General features: G+C 42.0%; 1 protein-coding gene across 2 annotated transcripts; it reads left to right on the top strand.

The window, feature by feature from the left end:
• The first annotated feature begins 69 nt into the window (after positions 1 to 69).
• On the top strand, positions 70 to 19,283 carry WDR4 (WD repeat domain 4). Of its 2 annotated transcripts, XM_035116179.2 has the most exons (11): positions 74 to 294; positions 1,474 to 1,536; positions 2,561 to 2,707; positions 4,024 to 4,180; positions 5,045 to 5,157; positions 5,944 to 6,004; positions 6,727 to 6,825; positions 8,302 to 8,366; positions 9,116 to 9,299; positions 11,138 to 11,207; positions 12,836 to 19,283. In XM_035116179.2, exons 1-11 carry the CDS (start codon positions 176 to 178, stop codon positions 12,997 to 12,999), a joined length of 1,242 nt encoding a protein of 413 aa, XP_034972070.1. In that variant the 5' UTR covers positions 74 to 175; the 3' UTR covers positions 13,000 to 19,283. The 2 variants fall into 2 exon arrangements, with proteins under 2 accessions (XP_034972071.1, XP_034972070.1); XM_035116180.2 differs by lacking the exons at positions 11,138 to 11,207; positions 12,836 to 19,283 and adding an exon at positions 10,976 to 11,119 and having other exon boundaries at positions 70 to 294.
• The last annotated feature ends 519 nt before the right edge of the window (positions 19,284 to 19,802 follow it).

Here is a 19,802-nt window from a genome sequence, read left to right on the forward strand (position 1 = left end):
TGAGCAGCGCCCTATGGAGGCTCTTGTGGCTGAGTAACGGCGAGGGAGAGGTGGGGCTTCTCGTACCTCAACTGGGGAGGAGGGGCCTTTGGATGTCCTTTTCAATGAGCCCCGCAGTGACGTCACCAGCCGGCGACGACTGTGTGGTTTCCCCCACGCGGGTCTGTTGTCGGGCATGGAGGCTACTGACCCCGCTGGGGTTGCGGGTTCTTCCCCAGGGTTGGCGGTCTGCGGAGACCTGATGGTGGTCACCGGTGGAGCCAAGCTCTTGGCGGCCCTTTACAAAGAGCCTGGGTGAGTGAAAGCGGGCCGAGGAGCTGCTCTTCTAGCCTCGGTCTCCCGTCGTCTTGTCTAGATCTCTGCTGAGACTGCAGCCCTAACCGCATTTACCATTGAACTTACTTTGAGTAGGCACGGTTAAGATTCCGTTGTAAGGCAGCGGCTGTGTGAGAAGGTTTGTGGGTTGTTTTTTTTTACGGAGTGTGTAAAGCGGTAACCGGGTGCACCCTTTAATTCTGATCAGTTACTTCAAAGCTGCCCCCCTTTTATACTCACAGTGGGCCAGGATCAATAACCGGTGGCAGTGTGCACACAGTATCCCCAGGCAGCTGGTCAGTGTGCATAATGCTGAACAGCTTAGAAAAGTTGAGTGGAAATAGGCTGAATTGCACAAATAAAATGCTGGTCGGATGAAGAGGGTGGACAGCCTTTCCCCAGCCTTATAGGTTTAGGATGATTGAATTTACATGTTTCTTCCTGCTAAAAAGGTTCCAAAATAGATAATGCTTTCAGGAGTAAAAGTAATCAGAGTGTGCATGTTCTCTGCTTCTTATTTTCTGCACATTATCTGCTTTGGAGAATGTATTACCCACTGCTCTTCTGAAAATATGATCACTTGGGTTTCAAGATTTTATATAATGAGCTGCTTTATTTTGAATCAGCTACTCTAGGTAGACAGTGTATTGTCAGTGTTGACAATAGGTCTCCACTCCTATTGTTTTCTAACTTCCCATGGTTACCGTACTACCTGATCCCTCTTAATACAGGGATTCTATAACTGAACCATGAAATGGGTAAATCCAATTTAACTCAATGGGATATGCTTCTGAGTAGACATGTATAAGGCTATGCTATAAGGAAGCTCTGTATCAGTCTCTGGCCAATAAATAATAGACCATTTAATTATACTGTACATTTACTGTACAGTATAGAGGTGCTGACATCTGTGGTAATAATGCAGAAGTTTGGAAAAAAACGTGTAAAAGATACTTTTCACAAAAGATTCTAAAACTTCTCTGTGTTTTCTGCCCTAGTATTTTCCAAGTCTATATATTCCAAGTCTATAAAATGAAACAGAAAACCTCATTAATTTTGAAATTTTACTTTTTAAAAAGGCATGATAAGTAACATGTGACACAATTCATGCTATGCTTATTGGAAAATACTGATCTGACATAATTATATAATTTCCAGGAATGATGATATTTTCATTTATGACTGTTCCACAGCAAGAGAGAAGCTTCAACAGAATCAAGGGTAAGACTGTTTAAAATTCCCTTAATCTGAAGTAGAAAATCCATTTATTCAGCAACTCTGTTGAATATGACATTTACATCTCTTAGAGTTGTTGTTGTTTGTGGCTGAGAATAAATGTTGCCACTACCACCAGTGTCATGTAAAATACAAAAACAAATTGAGGCATACAAACTACTTTTATGCAGTAGTGCAGCTAAGTGATTCTAGACCTTGGACTCAATAGTCAGGTATGGGATGGGGTTTTAAATGGTCATGTGTTTTTCTTCAGTTGTGAACTGCATAATTTAACATTTCTCCCTTCCACCACCATTCTACACTTTACAAGTGTTTCCACATCCCTGATCAGTTAGAGAAAAAATACCAAGCAAAAAACTCTTTGACTAACCTAATAATAAAAAGTGTGCTGGGCATGTGCAGTTTGCCATTTTTTAAAAAAACTGTTAAATCATAGCACCTACACAGATGAAATGGTGCTGGCTTCTGCTGCCCTGATGCTCAGGGCATTTACTTGGGAATAAGTACTGGTACTGTTCTGCTATTTTAAAAGTAAAAATAGTACAGTGAATACCTGCAACCATGTATATTCCTGACTGGCTGCCTCCTAGCCATAAAATGTTTTTTTAAAAATAAGAAGGAAGGTCTTTTTGCTGCTACCTTATCATCTGCCACTCTCTTAAGTGGTCGTTTGGGGGTGGGCTATAGAAATCTCTATTTCGACCGTGAGCTCTGCCTTCACCATTGTTTATAGGAAAGGATTTGGTGTGTAAAGTTAATTAAAAATCTGAACTTACTTAATTAAAAATCTGAACTTACACTAGTGGAAGGAAGGATACCCTCTGAAATAATAGAAAACATAATTCCATAAAGTATCCATTGACTTAATGGTACAGATACTCTAGTAAATAAACACATGTTGTATTGATAAAACCCACTAAATAGCAATTCCTGTTCTTAGCAGTTTGAGGTAACTGGGTGCAAAACGTCTACGTCTTGAATATTTTTTTCCCTTTCTTGTTGTTTTTAGAGATGACGGAAAGTCAGCTGGTGAAGCAAGTAACGATATCCTTGCCTGCACGTTTTCTTCATCAGGAACCTACTTTGCTCTGACTGATGACAACAAACGACTGATCCTTTTTCGTACGAAACCGTCTTGGGAATGTCTGAGTGTAAGGTATGAAAAGGAAGGCACTTCAGGAGAAATATTTGTACCCAAATATTAATAAGAGCTGTTTTAAAACAAACCTCTTTACATTTCTTGATCATTTTCTGTAACTGATCAGATATGTTTAACTTTACTGATAGAAACTTTACTGATAGAAAAGTTACCAGTTATTGGTGTCCTTCACTTCCTCTAGTGCAGGGATGGGCAACCTATGTTGTTTGGTCAAAGTCACTCAGATCTCCCTTGTCCAAGTCTAAAACTCTGTCATTACACCTCACCTAGTTCTTTTTTCAGTTCACAAAAGGCTTAAGTTAAATTGGTGGTTAAATTTTGGAATGTTTTTAAGAGAGTAAATAAAATCTGGTTTTAGCCTGCTGTGCTTTATCTTTATGCTGGTTTTAGCTGCCTTCTATTTGTTTGCTTGGTTGTAATTATTTTATTTTATGTGTTTATTGTAAGCCACTGAGAATTAAAGCTGAAGAACAGGCTCGTAACATAAGTTAGTAACTTTATTGCACTACATTGCAAGTTGTTTTTGAAACTCAGGTGATTTCACAATCACTTTGTTCTTTGTCATGAAAATCCTCACTAAAAATGTGCAAGATTTCACAGGTACCTGATCATGAACTCTCTATATTGTGACTTTATACATGATATCCATTCTGTAATTCAGATAAAAGGGCCCCCCACCTCCCAACCAATTTATTTGGTGTCAGAAGTTTATTTATTTTTTTAAAAAATGTTTCTATACTTCCTTTCAGCTCTAAAAAGAGCCCACATTGTGGGTGAAGGTGTCAACTTATATTCATTTAAAAGGGACAAAGCAAAGGAGTCCTTTTTTTGCTATTCCAGTGTGTGGTGATGGGATTAAGAGTAGGGTTAAAGTGGGGTTAAGATTAAGGTCAGGTTAAGAGTGATCATAAATGAATGAATGAATTTTATTCCTAGGATTTAGAACTGTGCTACACGCATACCCTTTTACCCCTTCCAGAAAAACCGAAAGGCAGGCTTTCTAAAATTATGTAGCTGCAGTGCCTTATTTCCTCTGGCTACCAATAACCTTTTTCAGATATTTATTAGTAAGGAGTCAATTCATATAGATTTGTTCTGGTCTAAAATTTGTGACATGATCAAAACATATTGTTCATTTCTTTCAGTTTCTGCATATCTTCATGCAAATAATGTGGCCATTACATCTCTGGGAAAATGCCTTCCTGCCCCCAAATTTAGCAATCAGAATGTGATGTGCAAACATAATTTAGCTATAAAGGCTAACCTTCCAAAGAGGAAGTTTTGACCCTGTTTGTGTCGATTCTTCTTTCCAGGTCTGTCGTTAGAAGATGTACTTCCCTGATTATAACAGCAGCAGAAGATAAGATACTAGTTGCTGACAAATCAGGTGATGTCTACTCGTACTCAACAACAGAGCCTGAAAATGCAGGAACAATTGAACTTGGTCACTTGTCTCTTCTGTTGGATGTGGTGTGTATGCAATTTATGGCTCAATACAATCTTTGTTTATTTAAAGAAGAGTCCCAAGCGTAAATATACAGCCCAGTCCTAAGCATGTCCATTTTAAATTAATTTCCCCCAGAATTCATTGGGTCTGCACAGTTACAGTGGAGAAAGCTCAGTGAACTCAACAAAACTATTTTCAACATAAACGTGTGTTCTGTGTTTGACTATTCCTTTATATTGTTTTGTGAACCACCCGGAAGACTTGGTTTGAATGGGTTTGAATAGTATAAAAATGTTTAAGATATCTAAAATAAGTTTGGGTTGTAAGCCTTTTGTTAAATATGAAGTTTCTGCTAGTTCCTTTGAAAACAATGAATGATAGTCAACTAAGTTCTACTCAGAGTAATCCCATTAAAATTAAGGGACCTAAGTTAGTTGTGTTCATTATTTTGAATGTGTCTGCTCTGAGCAAAACTAGATAGATAACCAGATTATTATTATCTCTGGTTATCACTTATTTAAAACTTATCCAGCTGTTGCTTGCGTCATAAATTTAACCAACATTTTTATGTTTTGTGTGGCAGGATTGTCAAGAACCCCGAGTTTTGCTGCCTGCAGTGAGTAAGGGCATCTTCAGGGGACTCTTACTCACTTCAGGAGACCCTGTAATTTGGAAGAAAATGTAGTTCTTTCTGTGTGTCACAGTGTGTTACAAATAAGCACAGACAAGTGTGACTAAACAGGCCAGCAAAATGTTCAAGACTGGTAACTTTTGTAGACTTTTTTCCAAGTCTTGTCAATCCGAAAACAAAGAGATCAGAAACCAAACTGGTAGATGTGTACTTATTTCCCATATGTGTTTCATGGTGACCTGTGTTGTGTCATTAGGCGCTGAGTCCCGATGACCAGTATATCCTAACCGCTGACCGTGATGAGAAGATACGAGTTAGTTTGACTAGAGCACCACATAACATTGTGTCCTTCTGCCTGGGACACAGAGAGTAAGTGCAGTTGTAGAAAGCCTGCAACGTGAGGGAAAGGGAAGAGCGCCCTGTTTATAAGGATGGGGGGAGAGGGGAGGTAGGAAGACATATTTTAAGCTCAGTGCTACACAGCAAGCTAGCCAATGTGCCCTGCCAATCTCCCACAATCCCTATTGGCCATGTGTGCTGGGGTTCATGGGATTGGCTGGAGGGCACCACAATGGCTACTCTTAAGCCTGTCTGAGAAGATTGTAGATTCCCCCCCAACCCACACTAAGAGTTTCAAGAAGAGGTTGGACAGGCACCTGTCCAGGCTCGTCGGCAATTGGCTCTCTAAGCCCAAAGAGTTGGTCTGGATGAGATCCTGCATCCCTTGTAGCTCTTGATTCTGTCAGGTAAGGACAACATTAGGAGTTGAGCTCCCACTTACACAAGCTCACGCAGTGGGGCCTTTCCAACTCTCTATTATTCAAAATTCATGTCAGGTGGCTTTCATTACTGAGTACATTTGGATACTGCACTACAATCTTCCCCTGTCCCAGAAAACTCTTTATAATGCGCTGCTCTGGCACTTTTTCATCGTTTGGGTTTTCCTCTTTCTAATCTATTTTCTAAACAGTGATACTGGTAGTTAATTGGTTAGTGTACATTTTTCCTGTCCTAAAAGATAACATAGTGATCTAATCCAGTGTAGAGCCTTCTGTTGCTAGGGTGATGTTTCACCTCACACTTTATTACTTTTTGCTTGCGTTAGAAGTGTACACCACAAACATTGAACTTTTGTTTTTGTTTTTTTCCTCCTAGATTTGTCAGCAAAATATTTGTAATACCAAACTATCCAGAACTTCTCTTATCAGCTTCTGGGGTATGTATGTTGTGTGAGGCATTTTAGTAGGCTGCTTACACATTTTCCTCCCTTGCTGGGAGTAAAATACTGTAGTTGCTTTATGTTCCTTTTCTCAACACTTTTCTGGAACGGGAGCATCCTTTAGGGAGGTGAGGAGGAAGTTACCAACTTTTCTAAGTGCTTTCTTAGGATCATCTAATCCTAATTACCATAGTAAGGGAATGTAAAATGTAACTACAATGAATGTTCACAGAACACTGCTGCATTTTTGTGTTGGATGGTTTTGCCATTTAAAGTTGAATGTATTTAAGAATAGGCCCTTTTCACTTCGTAGAGTAGGACTGAGGAGCCTGTGATCTGCCACATGGGTGCCCGACTACAACTCCCATTCTTTTATTTTTATTTTCCCTATTGCATTTCTGTCCCATATTTTCCTCTTAAGGAAGTAGCATAAATGGTTCTCTTCCCACTTTTATCTTCCCAACAATCCTGTGGCATTGACCTTGGACCAGTCATTGTCTCTCAAGTCAGTGAGCTTCATGGCTGAGTGGGAATTTTAAGCTTGGCTCTTTGATCATCCCTGACCATTGGCCGTGCTGATAGGAGCTGTGGCCCAACAACATCTGAGGGGCCTCAGGTTTCCTATTCTGTTCAGAGTACGTGCATACATGTAGGGTTGTCTTCTTGACAGAAGTGGTGTTAATCAGCCTCTCTCTTTTGAACTGTACCCCCTTCCCCAGGACTGTACATTGAGGCTCTGGGAATACAAAAGTGGGAAGGAAGTGCACTGCTGTCATCTGAATAGTTTGAGTACATCTGAGGCTCCCCCAAATGAGAAGGTAAGGTTCTGTGAACATGTGAATCTCTCTCTCTCTCTCTCTCTCTCTCTCTCTGTGTGTGTGTGTGTGTGTGTGTGTGTGTTTGCATCTTTCCAGGCAAACTTGCTTTCAGACTGGTATGTGTAGGTGAGGTGAGAGTAAGTTTTAAACCAGTGTTTCCCAACCAGTGTGCCTCCAGATGTTTTGGGACTGCAACTCCCATCATTCCTGACCACTGGTCTTGCTAGCTAGGGATGATGGGAGTTGTAGTCCCAAAACATCTGGAGGCACACTGGTTGGGAAACACTGTTTTAAACTACAGAAAATCTAATCTCAGAATGACAAGGAGGGCTTTTTTTATAAAAAACAACAACAACACAACTAGGAGGGCTTTTTGTAGTTCTGCAACACAATGTGTAGAGCACCACAAACCTTTTGGCCACCTTTCTCCCCAAGGTTACATTGAGAATAAAACCACTGGGCTGCTCTGAAACGCTGTTGGTCTGGAGTGAAATAGCTTTGGGAGTTTGCAGATTTATATATTTTTTTAAAACGCTTCAGAATCTATTTCATCCTTCATTTAATTGTCAACTTTTTTTTTACTTGAATTGCTTTGAATTGATGATATGAAGTAGGCGGTTTTGTGTCTACATGCACACACATTGCAATCTAACATGCTAAAATTGCATATCTCTCTTCCTAAGGGGCTTGTGGGCTGGTGCTCTAAGGGCAGCAATTACATCCAGAGGTGGAGGTGGAGTTATAATGTGGGAGGAAGGCAGGCACTCAACCCATTAGATCAAACTGTGGCTTCCTTTGGGTCATCACCCAGCATTAAGTATCCAAGAAAAGAAGAGAACCAAACATGCAAACAAAAATCACAGGCAAAAATAAACAGAGAACTAATTTTGAGAATATTACCGTTTCCCCACACACTTTTGCACACTAGCATTAACATATGCTCACGGGCACCTTCAGTCTTGCAGATTCATTCTTCCCTTTCACCTGCCTGCCTTTGATTCAGGACAAGAATGTGGAAGGGGGCTGGGCAGTTCGTCTGTGGTGTGCAACTCTCACTGCGAATAGTACTGCATTCTGCTTTAGATTAAGACTTTAGTCCTCGGGCATTCAGAATAATTTTGGGGGACTCAAACTGGGGTGGGGAGCATGACTCCTGGCCTCACCTCCTCTCCCAACAGTTATTCTCTACAGGAACTGTGCATAGTTCCTAGTTGTGGGAAGGATTCTAACCACGTTCAACTAAATCCAGTTAGAAGCGCCCCCCCTCCCCGGATCTTCATGCTCAACTTGGAAAGGAGAAGAGAGGGCTGAGATACGCAAACTCCCTATCCAGTTTGAGTATGGACCTTTGAACACCTGAAGAAGGCTTTTGAATTTGACATGAAGGCTTTCTCTTTGTTACCTTTGTTTCTCTTCCCCCCCCAGAAATTCTCTTGCCTGTGCAGTTTCTAATCGCATCTCCTTTTCCCTCCTCAGAAATATGCAGTCTCCAGGACAGCCTATTGTTGTGAAGGAAATTACATTGCCATTTTATATGACTGGTAAGAGGAAAAGAATATCTAAAATTACTGTGGAAGCAACACCCAAATTACATAATTTCATTATTAGGCATGTCAGATAACTTTTGCTTTAAAATTACCATGGAAGCAGCGTGGTCATGGCCTTCTAGAATGTGGATTTTTCTTTCTTCATGATAATGATATTTTGCTTCAATAATATTAAGCCAGTCTGAATTAACATAGTAAAATGAAGTTTATTTTGGTAGATGCTCCCATCACTACATTACCTTTGTTGTATCTGTGGCATGTTTGGAAATCTTTCCTTAGAACATGGGCAGTTCTCCATCTATCTGAGATGTGTGCTGCCATGAACTGGACATTCTTGTTGGTCAGGAAGAACCACAAAGGGGACCTTAGACAATTGCTTATAGGCAATGTCTATGGCACCCCTATGACAGGGATAGGAAATCTTTGGCTCTCCAGATGTTGTTGGAATCCAGCTCCCATCAGCCCTAGATCAGAGATGATGGGAGATGTAGTCCAGCAACATCTGGAGCCCCACAGATTCTCCATCCCTGAGGTGATCATATTACATGCATTGGCCAAGACCGGAAGGAATCTGTACATTTAAGCCTTATGTGAAATTCAGGGCAAATCAACAATCATTTTACACAAGGTCTCTAAGAGTTTTGATTGACGCGTTATAGTTTTTACCTGCTAGGCAATCTTGGCATGCAAAATTTGCTCTGTGACAATGATAGCCCTAATCATTATTGATCATTTCTGAAAAGTCTTCCCACAGTTTCCATCTTCCAGCTTGACCCCGAGGCTCAGAAACTCATTCACAAACAGAACATCCCCTTGAACTGCAAAGGCTGGGCCATTGCATTTGAGGAAACGGGGCGGCTCTGGATTCTGCAGGAGGACATGCAAACACCTCTTCTGTTCTATCAACCTGTGAATGGACAGTGGCAGGTGAGAGGAGCTTTCTGGTGACAGCTGGGCTTCCCCTACAACAGGGGTGTCAAACTCAAATTCATCGGGGGCCGCATCAGCAGTTTGGTCACCCTCAAAGGGCCGGTTGTATCTGTAGGGCTATGTGTCCACTCTTTATTATCATAAATTATTGTCACTGCATTCAATTATTACTGTTTTTTGTAATAATGTAAGTAATAACTAACATAGTCAGAATAATGGCAAGTAGATATTCAAATGTACAATTATTGTACAATTTATTGAAAAATGATTTTTGGTAACTGCACTGGGTGGTGGAGGCTCGCTAGGGTTTCATGCAGGACCTTTGCAGAGCTACTAGTACCTGGAGATGCTGGGGTCCTTCTGCATGCAGGACAGATGTTCTGCCAGTGAGCCACCACCCTCCACCAAAGGGACTGGCTGAGGTTGACTCACTGGAGCTGCTCTCCTGGTTCCAGGGTTAAAGGGCCAGAAGTATAAAGCAGCATCCTATGTTTCTGAGGAGAGGGAGAGGGAGGGGAGGGGAGGGAGGGAGGGAGGAAGGAAGGAAGAAAAGAGGGAGTGGGAGGGAGAGAGGAAGGAAGGAAAGAGGGGAGAGAAAGAAGAGTAGGAAATAAGGAAGGGAATAAAGAAGGAAAGAAAAAGAAAGGGGGAGAGAGGACGGAAAGGGAGAAAGAAGGAAGGAAGTAGAGGGAAAGAAAGAATAAGAATGAGGGAGAGGAAGAAAGATGGGAAGGACGGAAGGAAGGAAGGAAGGAAGGAAGGAAGGAAGGAAGGAAGGAAGGAAGAAAAGAGGGAGCAGGAGGGAGAGAGGAAGGAAAGAGGTGAGAGAAAGAAGAGTAGGAAAGAAGGAATAAAGAAGGAAAGAAAAAGAAAGAGGGAGAGAAGACAGAGATAAAGAAGGAAGGAAGGAGAGGGAAAGAAAGAATAAGAACGAGAGAGAGGAAGAAAGAAAGGGAAGGGGGGGTCGCCGCCTTGATTCAGGGCCAGAAAAGAGCGCGAAGGGACCCCCCCCAGCCCCAGCTGTTTGTCGGCGCTTTGTCGGCGCGGCGCTTCAGCAGCAAGGTCCCGGTGCTGGGTCCTGCTGGCTGGGGCGCTTGGCGGGCCACATGACGAGGTCTGGCGGGCCGGATTTGGCCCCCGGGCCTTGTGTTTGACACCCATGCCCTACAATAAAGGTAAAGGGGCCCTTGACCATCAGGTCCAGTTGTGTCCGACTCTGGGGTTGCGGCGCTCATCTCGCTCTATAGGCCGAGGGAGCCAGCGTTTGTCCGCAGACAGCTTCCGGGGCTATGGTGTCTGGCAAATAACTTTGGGATACTCATACAGGAAAAGGGCATTGAAATGGAGCTGGCTTGGGAGTCAATTATTTAATATCTCTGCACATTAGGCTAGGTAGCACTGGCTGAATCCATTTGGCAACATCCTTTAACAGTGTTACCAGTTTTTAATAAACACACTCAAGCTTGAGAAGAACATGGTGCAGCTATGGTTGCCCAATCAAATAGCATGTAAATAGCATGTTTCTTTTTTCTTTTTATTTTTTATGCTGGTCAGCAGCCTAAGGCACAGTGCCAGAGCTCAGCCTGGTGATCAAGGCAACAGGGACATAGGGCTACTTTGGTTTCTTTATCTAAAAAACAACGAGTGGAATGCCTGTTCCTTTTGTTTTTCAGTTTCTCTTTGTGAAAAGATTGGAAACACACACACACACACACGGTTTGGGGCAAATCATGGAAGATTTTGGGAGCGCTGTGCCCAGAACATGGTTTCCTGTATGAGAATCGATGTGCTTAATATAGGGATTTCAAGAGGTTTCCTTCTTTCCTTTTTTCCAGTCTTCTACTGAAGAGAGAGGGTTGGTTAAAATGTCAAAGTGCATCCGTGACAACTGGGCAGCATTTGAAGGTAAGGCGGTTGAGTATAAAGGCCAAGAAGACACCGTTTAAAGTGGGTGTCAGGGTGGGATTTGAGGAGGGTGCATCTCACAGCATTCATAAAAAGTAACTTTTTAGATTTAACTGCATAAGAGCCATGTCTCTTTGAAGCGGGTTGGTTCTGAGAGTGGAATTTCATGGAAGTTCACCCATCCCTGTTGTCAGCTGAGATTTGGTATGGTGGGCAAGCTTTTGGAGTAATTATGTGAGGGAGAATGGGGGGTGTAAAGGGTTTCAGCCAGGGTGCTATTATTATTATTATTATTATTATTATTATTATTTCTTCTATACCACCCTTCATCTGAGGATCACAAGGTGGTTCACAATATAGAAATAGAAAAATACATATAACAGTAAAGAACAAAAACAAGTACCCCCCCCCGTTTAAATGGCCATAGATTGTTTTGATTGGCCAAAGGCCAATTTTAACAAAGTTTGAAAGCTAATCAGGAATTCCCAAGTTGAGAAAATCTGTAATGATGAGCAAGCATCCTCCAACTTGCCACCCACTACAGAAATTTGCAATTTATAGCCACAAGACTCTGATAGGTACACATCTGTCTTACACCAACTGCTTGGTCCAATAGGCCTAAGCACTTGGACTGAGTGTACATTCCCAGAATCCTTTGCAACAGGGTGGGGTCATGTGGCAAAGATGCTAAGGTTCCTCAGCATTGTGGAAAAGATTTCCCTGAAGGTAGAAAGTACTATACTTTGGTAGCTGGCTCTTTTTTGGATTTTGTTACATGCTGCCTTGAGCTGTTAAGGTCAGGTGAGATGAAAAAAATCCAGCTAATCGATAGTACCCACAAAAGAACCATTGAATAATGTGAGAACACAGCAAAATAGTTTTCCTAGATCTCAAATTATAGTTCCATGCAGAGATCCTAAGTGTATCAGCAGCTGGGGGAAAGGGGCTAATAAGATTACAGTGATTATTGCAGCTAATTAGCATAAGGGAGCTTGATAGTTGAGTCCTGTTCCAGATGCTTAATTAGTGTCTTTACCCCTATAGAAAAGGTAGTTATCTTTTTACTGTCAAAATGTTAATAGCTCTCTGCCCCCTCCCCAACTTTAATAGTCCTTCAGCAGACGATCACAATTTCTCTTCTGTTGTGAGATGGTAGAGGAATATTTAAACCTTGAATGCATTATTGTTGGGGGGAAAATCTAGCACAGCCTTAACGTTGTCCAGTGAAGTGAAAAGGCTAATAGATATGTAGATGTTTTTGATTATCTTCTCTACTGATCCAGAGCAGCTTCTCTTATAACACATTTGATGTCAGTGGGGGTAATGGGCAGTGTACTAATTAATGTCATTTTAAAAAACAACAACCACGATCACAGTTCAAGGCAGAAAGCCAGGACCATGGCCTGATCTAACAAAGCAATTTTTTTACTTTCTTAGTATTTGTAGTTGCCTATTTTCTCCTTCTCAAAGCACCCAGTGCCACTTTAGTACTCATATTGGCTTATTGTTGGTTGTACCAATGCAGATTTTAAGGTTTTAAGTCTCCTCTATTGACTTGCACAGAAAACAGACCCTCGGTGCGTGGAAAACATATGCCTATGAGCCTGTTCCAATTCTCTCTTCTACAGGCTCCGTTGGCAAAGAAAGTTGCTACCAAAATCTCTACAAGGCTTCTTTTGATAACATGGCCGTTTACCTCCAAAAGAAAGAAGAGAGACTTCAGCAGCAGAAGAGTAAGAGAAAGGACCCGCAGCATGAATCAAATGGGCAGACAAAGAAACTCAAAACATGAGCAGCATCCTTGTTCAGTGCAAAATTTGGTTGTGACTTGCAATGCATTGGAAGAAGCTGGTATGAGAACTACGGAATCACTTGGCACACTGAAGAACAAGCTGGCTTGATATTTTCCACAAAGTGCAAATATTCACACGACTAGCCTTATTATGGTGACACTTCCTAACTTGTCAGTGATAAATATGTCCTCTGCAAACTCTAGCTGCTTGCCTTGACTGTCAGCGTAGATACCATTGGGTGATGACATCGTGATGCATGGCGAGGAAGGGGACACACTGCAAAACGTGCTCCTCCAAGCTGAAAGCCTTTCTTGGTTCTGCTTTCGTACATGTGCCACATAAGCCATAGTGTGTGTCAGAACCCTCTGTCAAGTACAGGCCCCTAAAGCTCACTCAGCAATGCCTACCTTACGTCCTTCAGTCCTCCTCTGTCCAGAAAGAAGGTGGAGAGCAGGAATGGATGGAGGAGGAGGTTTCCAGTCACTTCACAAGTCAATGGTGGTCGCTCCATGCTGCCCTGTTCCCCAGCGGGGTCTGGGGAGCTCACTGCATCCCACTGTGCCACGCAACCCTGGAGTTTAGCCTCCCCTTCCTGTTGGAAGCAATCCCTTTGACTATTCTAGTTACTAGCTAAGGATGTACATTACCAAAGCCAAAATATCCTTGGGTAATTCTCAGAGGTCACCTTTCATGGGGTGACTTCATTGTGCAACAAATCATAAATGTGGAGTCCCTGCATAACCACAGTTCTGCAGAGCATTTAAACTGGTGGAAATACAATATCTTCATAGTGAAGTTAATGAATTGCATTATAGTGTTGGGACGTGGTTGGCACTGTGGTCTAAACCACTAAGCCTCTTGGGCTTGCTGATTGGAAGGTTGGCGGTTCGAATCCCCGCGACAGGGTGAGCTCCCATTGTCCCAGCTCCTGCCAACCTAGCAGTTCAAAAGCACGCTAGTGCAAGTAGATAAATAGGTACCGCTGCATCAGGAGGGTAAACTACGTTTCCAGGCGCTCTGACACTCGTCACGGTCCTCTGTGCGCCAGTAGCGGTTTATAGTCATGCTGGCCATATGACTCAGAAAACTGTCTGGACAAACGCTGGCTCCCTCGGCCTGAAAGCGAGCAACCCCATAGTCGCTTTTGACTGGATTTAACCATCCAGGGCTCATTTACCATTACCTTTTACCTTACTTTGTAGTGTAAGGTGAGTGTAGTGACTTACTGGACCAAAAGTGGGATTCCATTGCTGGAGTTGTCCTTTGACAATGGGGCGATTTTCTCTAGAAGGAATCTGTCTGATAGCTGGATGGGTGGGTTTGTTTGTTTGTTTTTCGAACTAAATTAAGGCGACCTTTTTACTATGGGAAAAAGTATCCATACTTTTGAGATGTGATTTAGACTGCAACTTGCCAGCTTGAGTGTCTTTTTTATATATAATAATAATACAAAGTTAAAGGATTTTATTTCATAGATTCTGTTTTAGAATGTGAGAGGCACTGAAGTGTTCTGATACAGTATATACCATATTGGCATACAAGTGGCATATCACTGAATGAATAATATACTGTAAACAAGCCGTAAAATGTGGCAGCCGCATTCTGTCGCCGAGAAGACTCTGCCTGTTCATCTCAGCTGTTTCAAGTTATTCAGAATTCCATTTCATAAAGTTGAGACAGTTACAGGTAGTGATTGCCCCAGCTACTTTTGAATGGCATTTCTCATCAGGAGGCCTGTTGAGAACGAACCTGGGAACTGCACATAGAACAATCAAGGAAAAGACGAAAGAAAAGGCTGTAGGTTTGATGAGGCTCCTACTGGCAATGTCTAATGGGGCAGGGTTTCCAGACCTGGATCAAAGCAATTGCACAAGTGGTTATGTGCATGCAGCATATCATTGCGGTGCCTTTTCTCAAGCAGTAAATTATTGCCTTCCACGGTGCTTCTGAAACCAAAGGGAATTTTGATGTTTGTAATGTTCACAGAATCTAAACCCCCACAGGACATGCGCAGCTCCTGGTTTGGAGCCATCCAAGTGCTTGAGGTAGATTCTGCACTCAACTTGCAATTGTTACACAAAGCTTGTCTACACAAACAGTGTTGGACCTTAGCCTGTTAAGTTTTCCCTAAGTTTCAAGCAGCATCTTAAGCAGAGGTGAATGAGAGCTGTGGACTGCCAGCACCATTACTGAGCTGATTAATCATTGACCTCAATAGGATTATTTTCTGGTTTATGAATATTCCTGGTAATTTAATGCAGTGTTTATCAACCTGAAAGTTGACAATGATGGAGACAGATCCACTTCACTAGGGAGGGCGTTCTTCAAATGGGAAACGATTACTGAAAAGGCCCGGTCATAGGTCACTGCCAACTGGGTTGTCCTTGGTAATGGCACCACCAGCCACGCCTTACCTGCAGATCATAGAGTCTGAGTTGGCTTTTCTGGTCTTAAGTTCAGTTCTCCACATTCCCACATCAGTTTATGATTTTCTTTAAAAAGCCTCATGAAAGTCCAACATTTCAGTGTGAATTTCTCCAAATATACGCTGTTTGGGATGTGTATGTTTTGCCTCACATACACATGTTTGCAAAGCAATTTCCCCAAATATAGTGCATTTTTGTATGTTATTTTCATTAACGTATGCACGCTTCCTAAATCTGTTCTGCAGTTTCCCTCAACCCTCCAGAGGGGGTGTGGAAAATGGACAAGTTGCATTACATAAATGGAAACCCTTGAGCTAACGGAACTACCTGTACTTTGTTGAGGAACGCCCACAACAGTGATTTAACCTGTGAACTTTTAAAGTAACAGCTGGGTCTTGTCTTTCTGAAAACCATGGAAGATACGGCCAAGTAGCCCTTGTAGCCCTTGTAGTCCAGTAGCAATCTGCAATTCCTTTTATTTGCTGTGCTCCTGGCAAAAAGTAGTCTGTGTGGTATCACAATGAAATATTGGAGTGTCCCAGACTCCTTTGTTTGCCTCGTAAGAGTTTTCATCATAGCTGCCAAGTTATCCCTTTTTTACAGGGATTTTCCCATATGCTGAATAGGCTTCCTCGCGAGAAAAGCGAAAACTTGGCAGCTATGGTTTTCATCAAACCGCCTGGGAGTCCTGTTCCAGATAAAACCTATGCCCAGAACACTCACCCAAACAATTGTCACATTTTGTGCTGTACAAATTGGTGCATGTAATCAGAAGGTTCAGTTATAAGTAATTGTTCCCTTTCCTTTGTCCAAACTATTCCAAATGAGATTGTCATCATGAGGAAGGCTGTGCTCTAAAGAAACTTCAAATGGCAACTTAAAAGGGTCTATTAAAGAGTCTGTGACCATGTTTTGGTACAGCACACACACTTTTTCTGACGCTTCCTGTTTGTGTCAGAGCTGCTGCTTCACTCACTGCTTACGGTAGTTACACACCCACATTCTGTGAGGCAAATAGGTGGATTCTTTGTTGGGAAGGATAAAGGAGAATATTTCCATGCTGGTGCTCTTTGTTCTTTTCATTGTTAGGTCAGTGCTTTGTGTGCTTAAATGAATATAAAGCACATGAAATATAGTAGATGTTGCATTGTTTTGAGCACATGAGTTGTAATTTATTTACTTTTTAAGATTCCAGAATGTATTCATGAGAGAGAGAGAGAGCGCCCCAGGTGCAATATATCAGAAATATATTTCAGATGCAGTACAGTACTAAGCCAGGGAGTTTTATCTATGTAGACAGGTTCTCATTGTGTGAAGAACCCTACATGTGTAGGACAGGCTTCCTTCTACAGGTGTGCCCCCACTGCATAACTTGTGGGTGTGATAAAGTACTGTAGTTCTACTCCTGCTCCATGGGAACTGAGTGACCCAAGTAGGACTTATCCTCTGGCTGGGGGGCGGGGGAGGCTGTTGTCCCTCAGGATGCTGCTGTTCACCATTGGGGGGAAGAGGTTGAATGAGTTCTCCAATGCTACATATGCACAAACAGTATAAATGAATTTTCTTTTTAAATGGAAAGAGCAGTGGCATGGCTGCTTTTCAAGCTATGTTTTGGGGGGAGAAATACTAGTAGGCAAGCAGTTCTCAATAAAACATTCTAACCATTCACATAATGACGCAGGTTTGGGAAAGGAAGTTCACTGCCAGTGACGACACCGGCACTGTCCAATAGGGTCCTGCACTCATTTAACCATGTATGCTCCAACCGTATCTATTGTTGGTGTCTGTTTCTGTTCAGTCACTGTCCCTGCTTTATCTTAGGGGAAGATGTTGAGGAGCCCTTTCTAAAATGCTCTTAGGTGGCTTTGACCAAGTCTTTGAGGAGCTCTATGAAATGCTGAAGTAACAGGGATTTCTTTTTGCTGTGTTTTTTTTACAGGTGTCGGCTTTCCTTGAGAAAATCGTAAAAGGATTTCTTTGGGGAATTAGATTGGCTTGGAAACACTAAATAAGTTTTCATCCGGCACTGGAGTAGTGTAGTGCCAGAGTGTTCTACTCAGAGTTATGCTCACACTTCTTCGAATCAATCCATTATTATTATTATTTTAAATTTCATCTCTAGGAGAATGCAGGTGCTTCCAGACAGGGGCCTCATATTGTAAATGAGCTGCTCAGATCTGATTTTCTGCATGCACATTTGGCTTCCATGCATTACTGTTTTCCCGGCCCTCAATATTCATTAGTATTCTGCGGCTTGCTTGCCATCAACACCCCTGCCTGGCTCCCTTTCAGCACTGGAAGTGGGCTGGGGGGAAACAGCTGAAAGCACAGTATTGAGTAAGGCAGGTGCGCTCCAGTTTGTATAAAAAGTTGACCTATCCCACCCTCTCTTTATAGCCCAGCTCATGTTAAACAAACTCGCGCACGTCTGATTGGGCTCCCAAAGAGACTTCCGAGATCTGATGTGGCTCTTGTTGATTGTTCGTGTGACAAAGAAGAACCCCTGAGAGTATCCTCAGCGCGAAAGACAGCCGAAGAAATAGATTGGATATGGATTACCTTATAATAGGTTTTTAAAAGCCCGCGAAGCATAGAATTAAGCCTGATGTATTTATGCGCGAGGCATATATTAGTCTGATCTTCAGCGGCATTTCAGTTACTGTCTCTGCTTCTGCAGCTGCAATTTAGCCCTCAGAAGGATAAATGCTGGCAATTAATTGCAGGTGCAAAATTGTGCATGCTGTAATGGAACAGAAGGGAGCCGCTATCACAACAATAGCAGCAGTTGAAAAGAAAACTGCAGACCTAGTTTATTTTGACTGCTTATGTTGGTTCCATCACCTCAGTTGCTTTTTGAGCCCGGCATGCATTTATCTCCCCAAGGGCTTTGGGAGATAAATACATTTCAGGTTAGAAAGGATGCGGAGGACGAGAGGCAGCGCTGTTCACTTTCACTAGTGCAGGCACAAAACAGATAACAGGGGGAAAACTATTTTCAAAGTACATACTGTACTGTGCAGGATTCATCTAATACACCACACCAATGGAAGCATTGCGTAAGGACTTCAGCTTGCACAAAGGGATTTCTCCCCCTTGGGCCCCCCCTTAAATTGGCTCTGGGGAGGATGAGAGGACCCCCAGAACAGAGCATGGGGGAAGGAGAGGGGGGGATCATTGCATGTGGCAGATGGAACAGTTGTCATGATATGGAATTCTACTCGGTGTATTGTATTAAATGTCAATTTAAAACATAAAATGTATTAAAGCACTAAAAAGTGTGTGTGTGTTGTGTGTAATGAGGTGATTCGTAGCAGTGGATCGGTCCCATAAACAAGCTTTGCCAATCTGGCGCCCTCCAGATTGCAACTCCTATCAGCCCAAGTCTTTAGCACATTCATACTAATATTATTTATTGATATTTATGGTATCTGTGGGTCACTTCCCATGAGACATTCTCAGGCAATTTGCATTAGCAAATCTGCACTCCCAAAAAATCTGGAGGGTACCAAGTTGGAGAATGCTTCCATGTAAGAACAGAAATGTCAGACTGGGAAGATCTAGAAACATCAGATTTCATAATAATATAGGAAATCGCTGCTGCAGAGTGGGCCAGAAGTACATATAAAGCTTATTCAATGCACATTTAAAGCACATGGCACCCTGGGAACTGTAGTTTCCCCACCACAGAGCTGCAATTACCAGCACTCTTAACAAACTGCATGTCCCAGGATTCTTTGGGAATGTGCAGTGAATAAGCTTTAAATGCATAGTGTGACTCTGCCCTAGTGGGATCATGAATACAGTTATTATGCTGTGCCTTATATGTCAGTTTTCATGTCAGTGTATTTTCATCTACTATTCAAAAATAGGTGGGTGAATTTCTCATTAAAAATCTGATTCCTTTCCCTGATTACAAGCCCTTCTGCCACCATCAGGTGTGGCAGCAGGTAAAATTAGACCTTTTTAAATACAAGGACTGCTCATATTTGTTTATTCAATAGTATGAGCTGCTATATCAATTCTCTATGTCCATTGATTCTCTCTTTTTGACAATAAGAAAAAAATCACAAGAAAGAAGAGCAAGAAAAATTATATATGCCAAGGGAAAAAATAAGCAAATATATATATATGGCTGAGCATTATCCTGGAATGATGTAGTCCAGTGATTTATAAATAGGCTCCATTTAAAAATAAATAAATAAAGTGCTCGTCTTTCTTTGCTTCTTTTCATAATATGTTAAATTTTGTTAAGAATTGCCTAGATTTGATTATACCATTTTATTATACCATTGTATAATAGTTTAGAAGACTGGTTGTTTTCAGTGCTGTGCAGTGCTTCATCGGCCATGATTTTATTCCAGTCTGAACTTTAATCA

This window comes from Zootoca vivipara, chromosome 4 (assembly GCF_963506605.1).
Source record: "Zootoca vivipara chromosome 4, rZooViv1.1, whole genome shotgun sequence".
In the NCBI taxonomy this organism is placed as follows: Eukaryota; Metazoa; Chordata; class Lepidosauria; order Squamata; family Lacertidae; genus Zootoca; species Zootoca vivipara.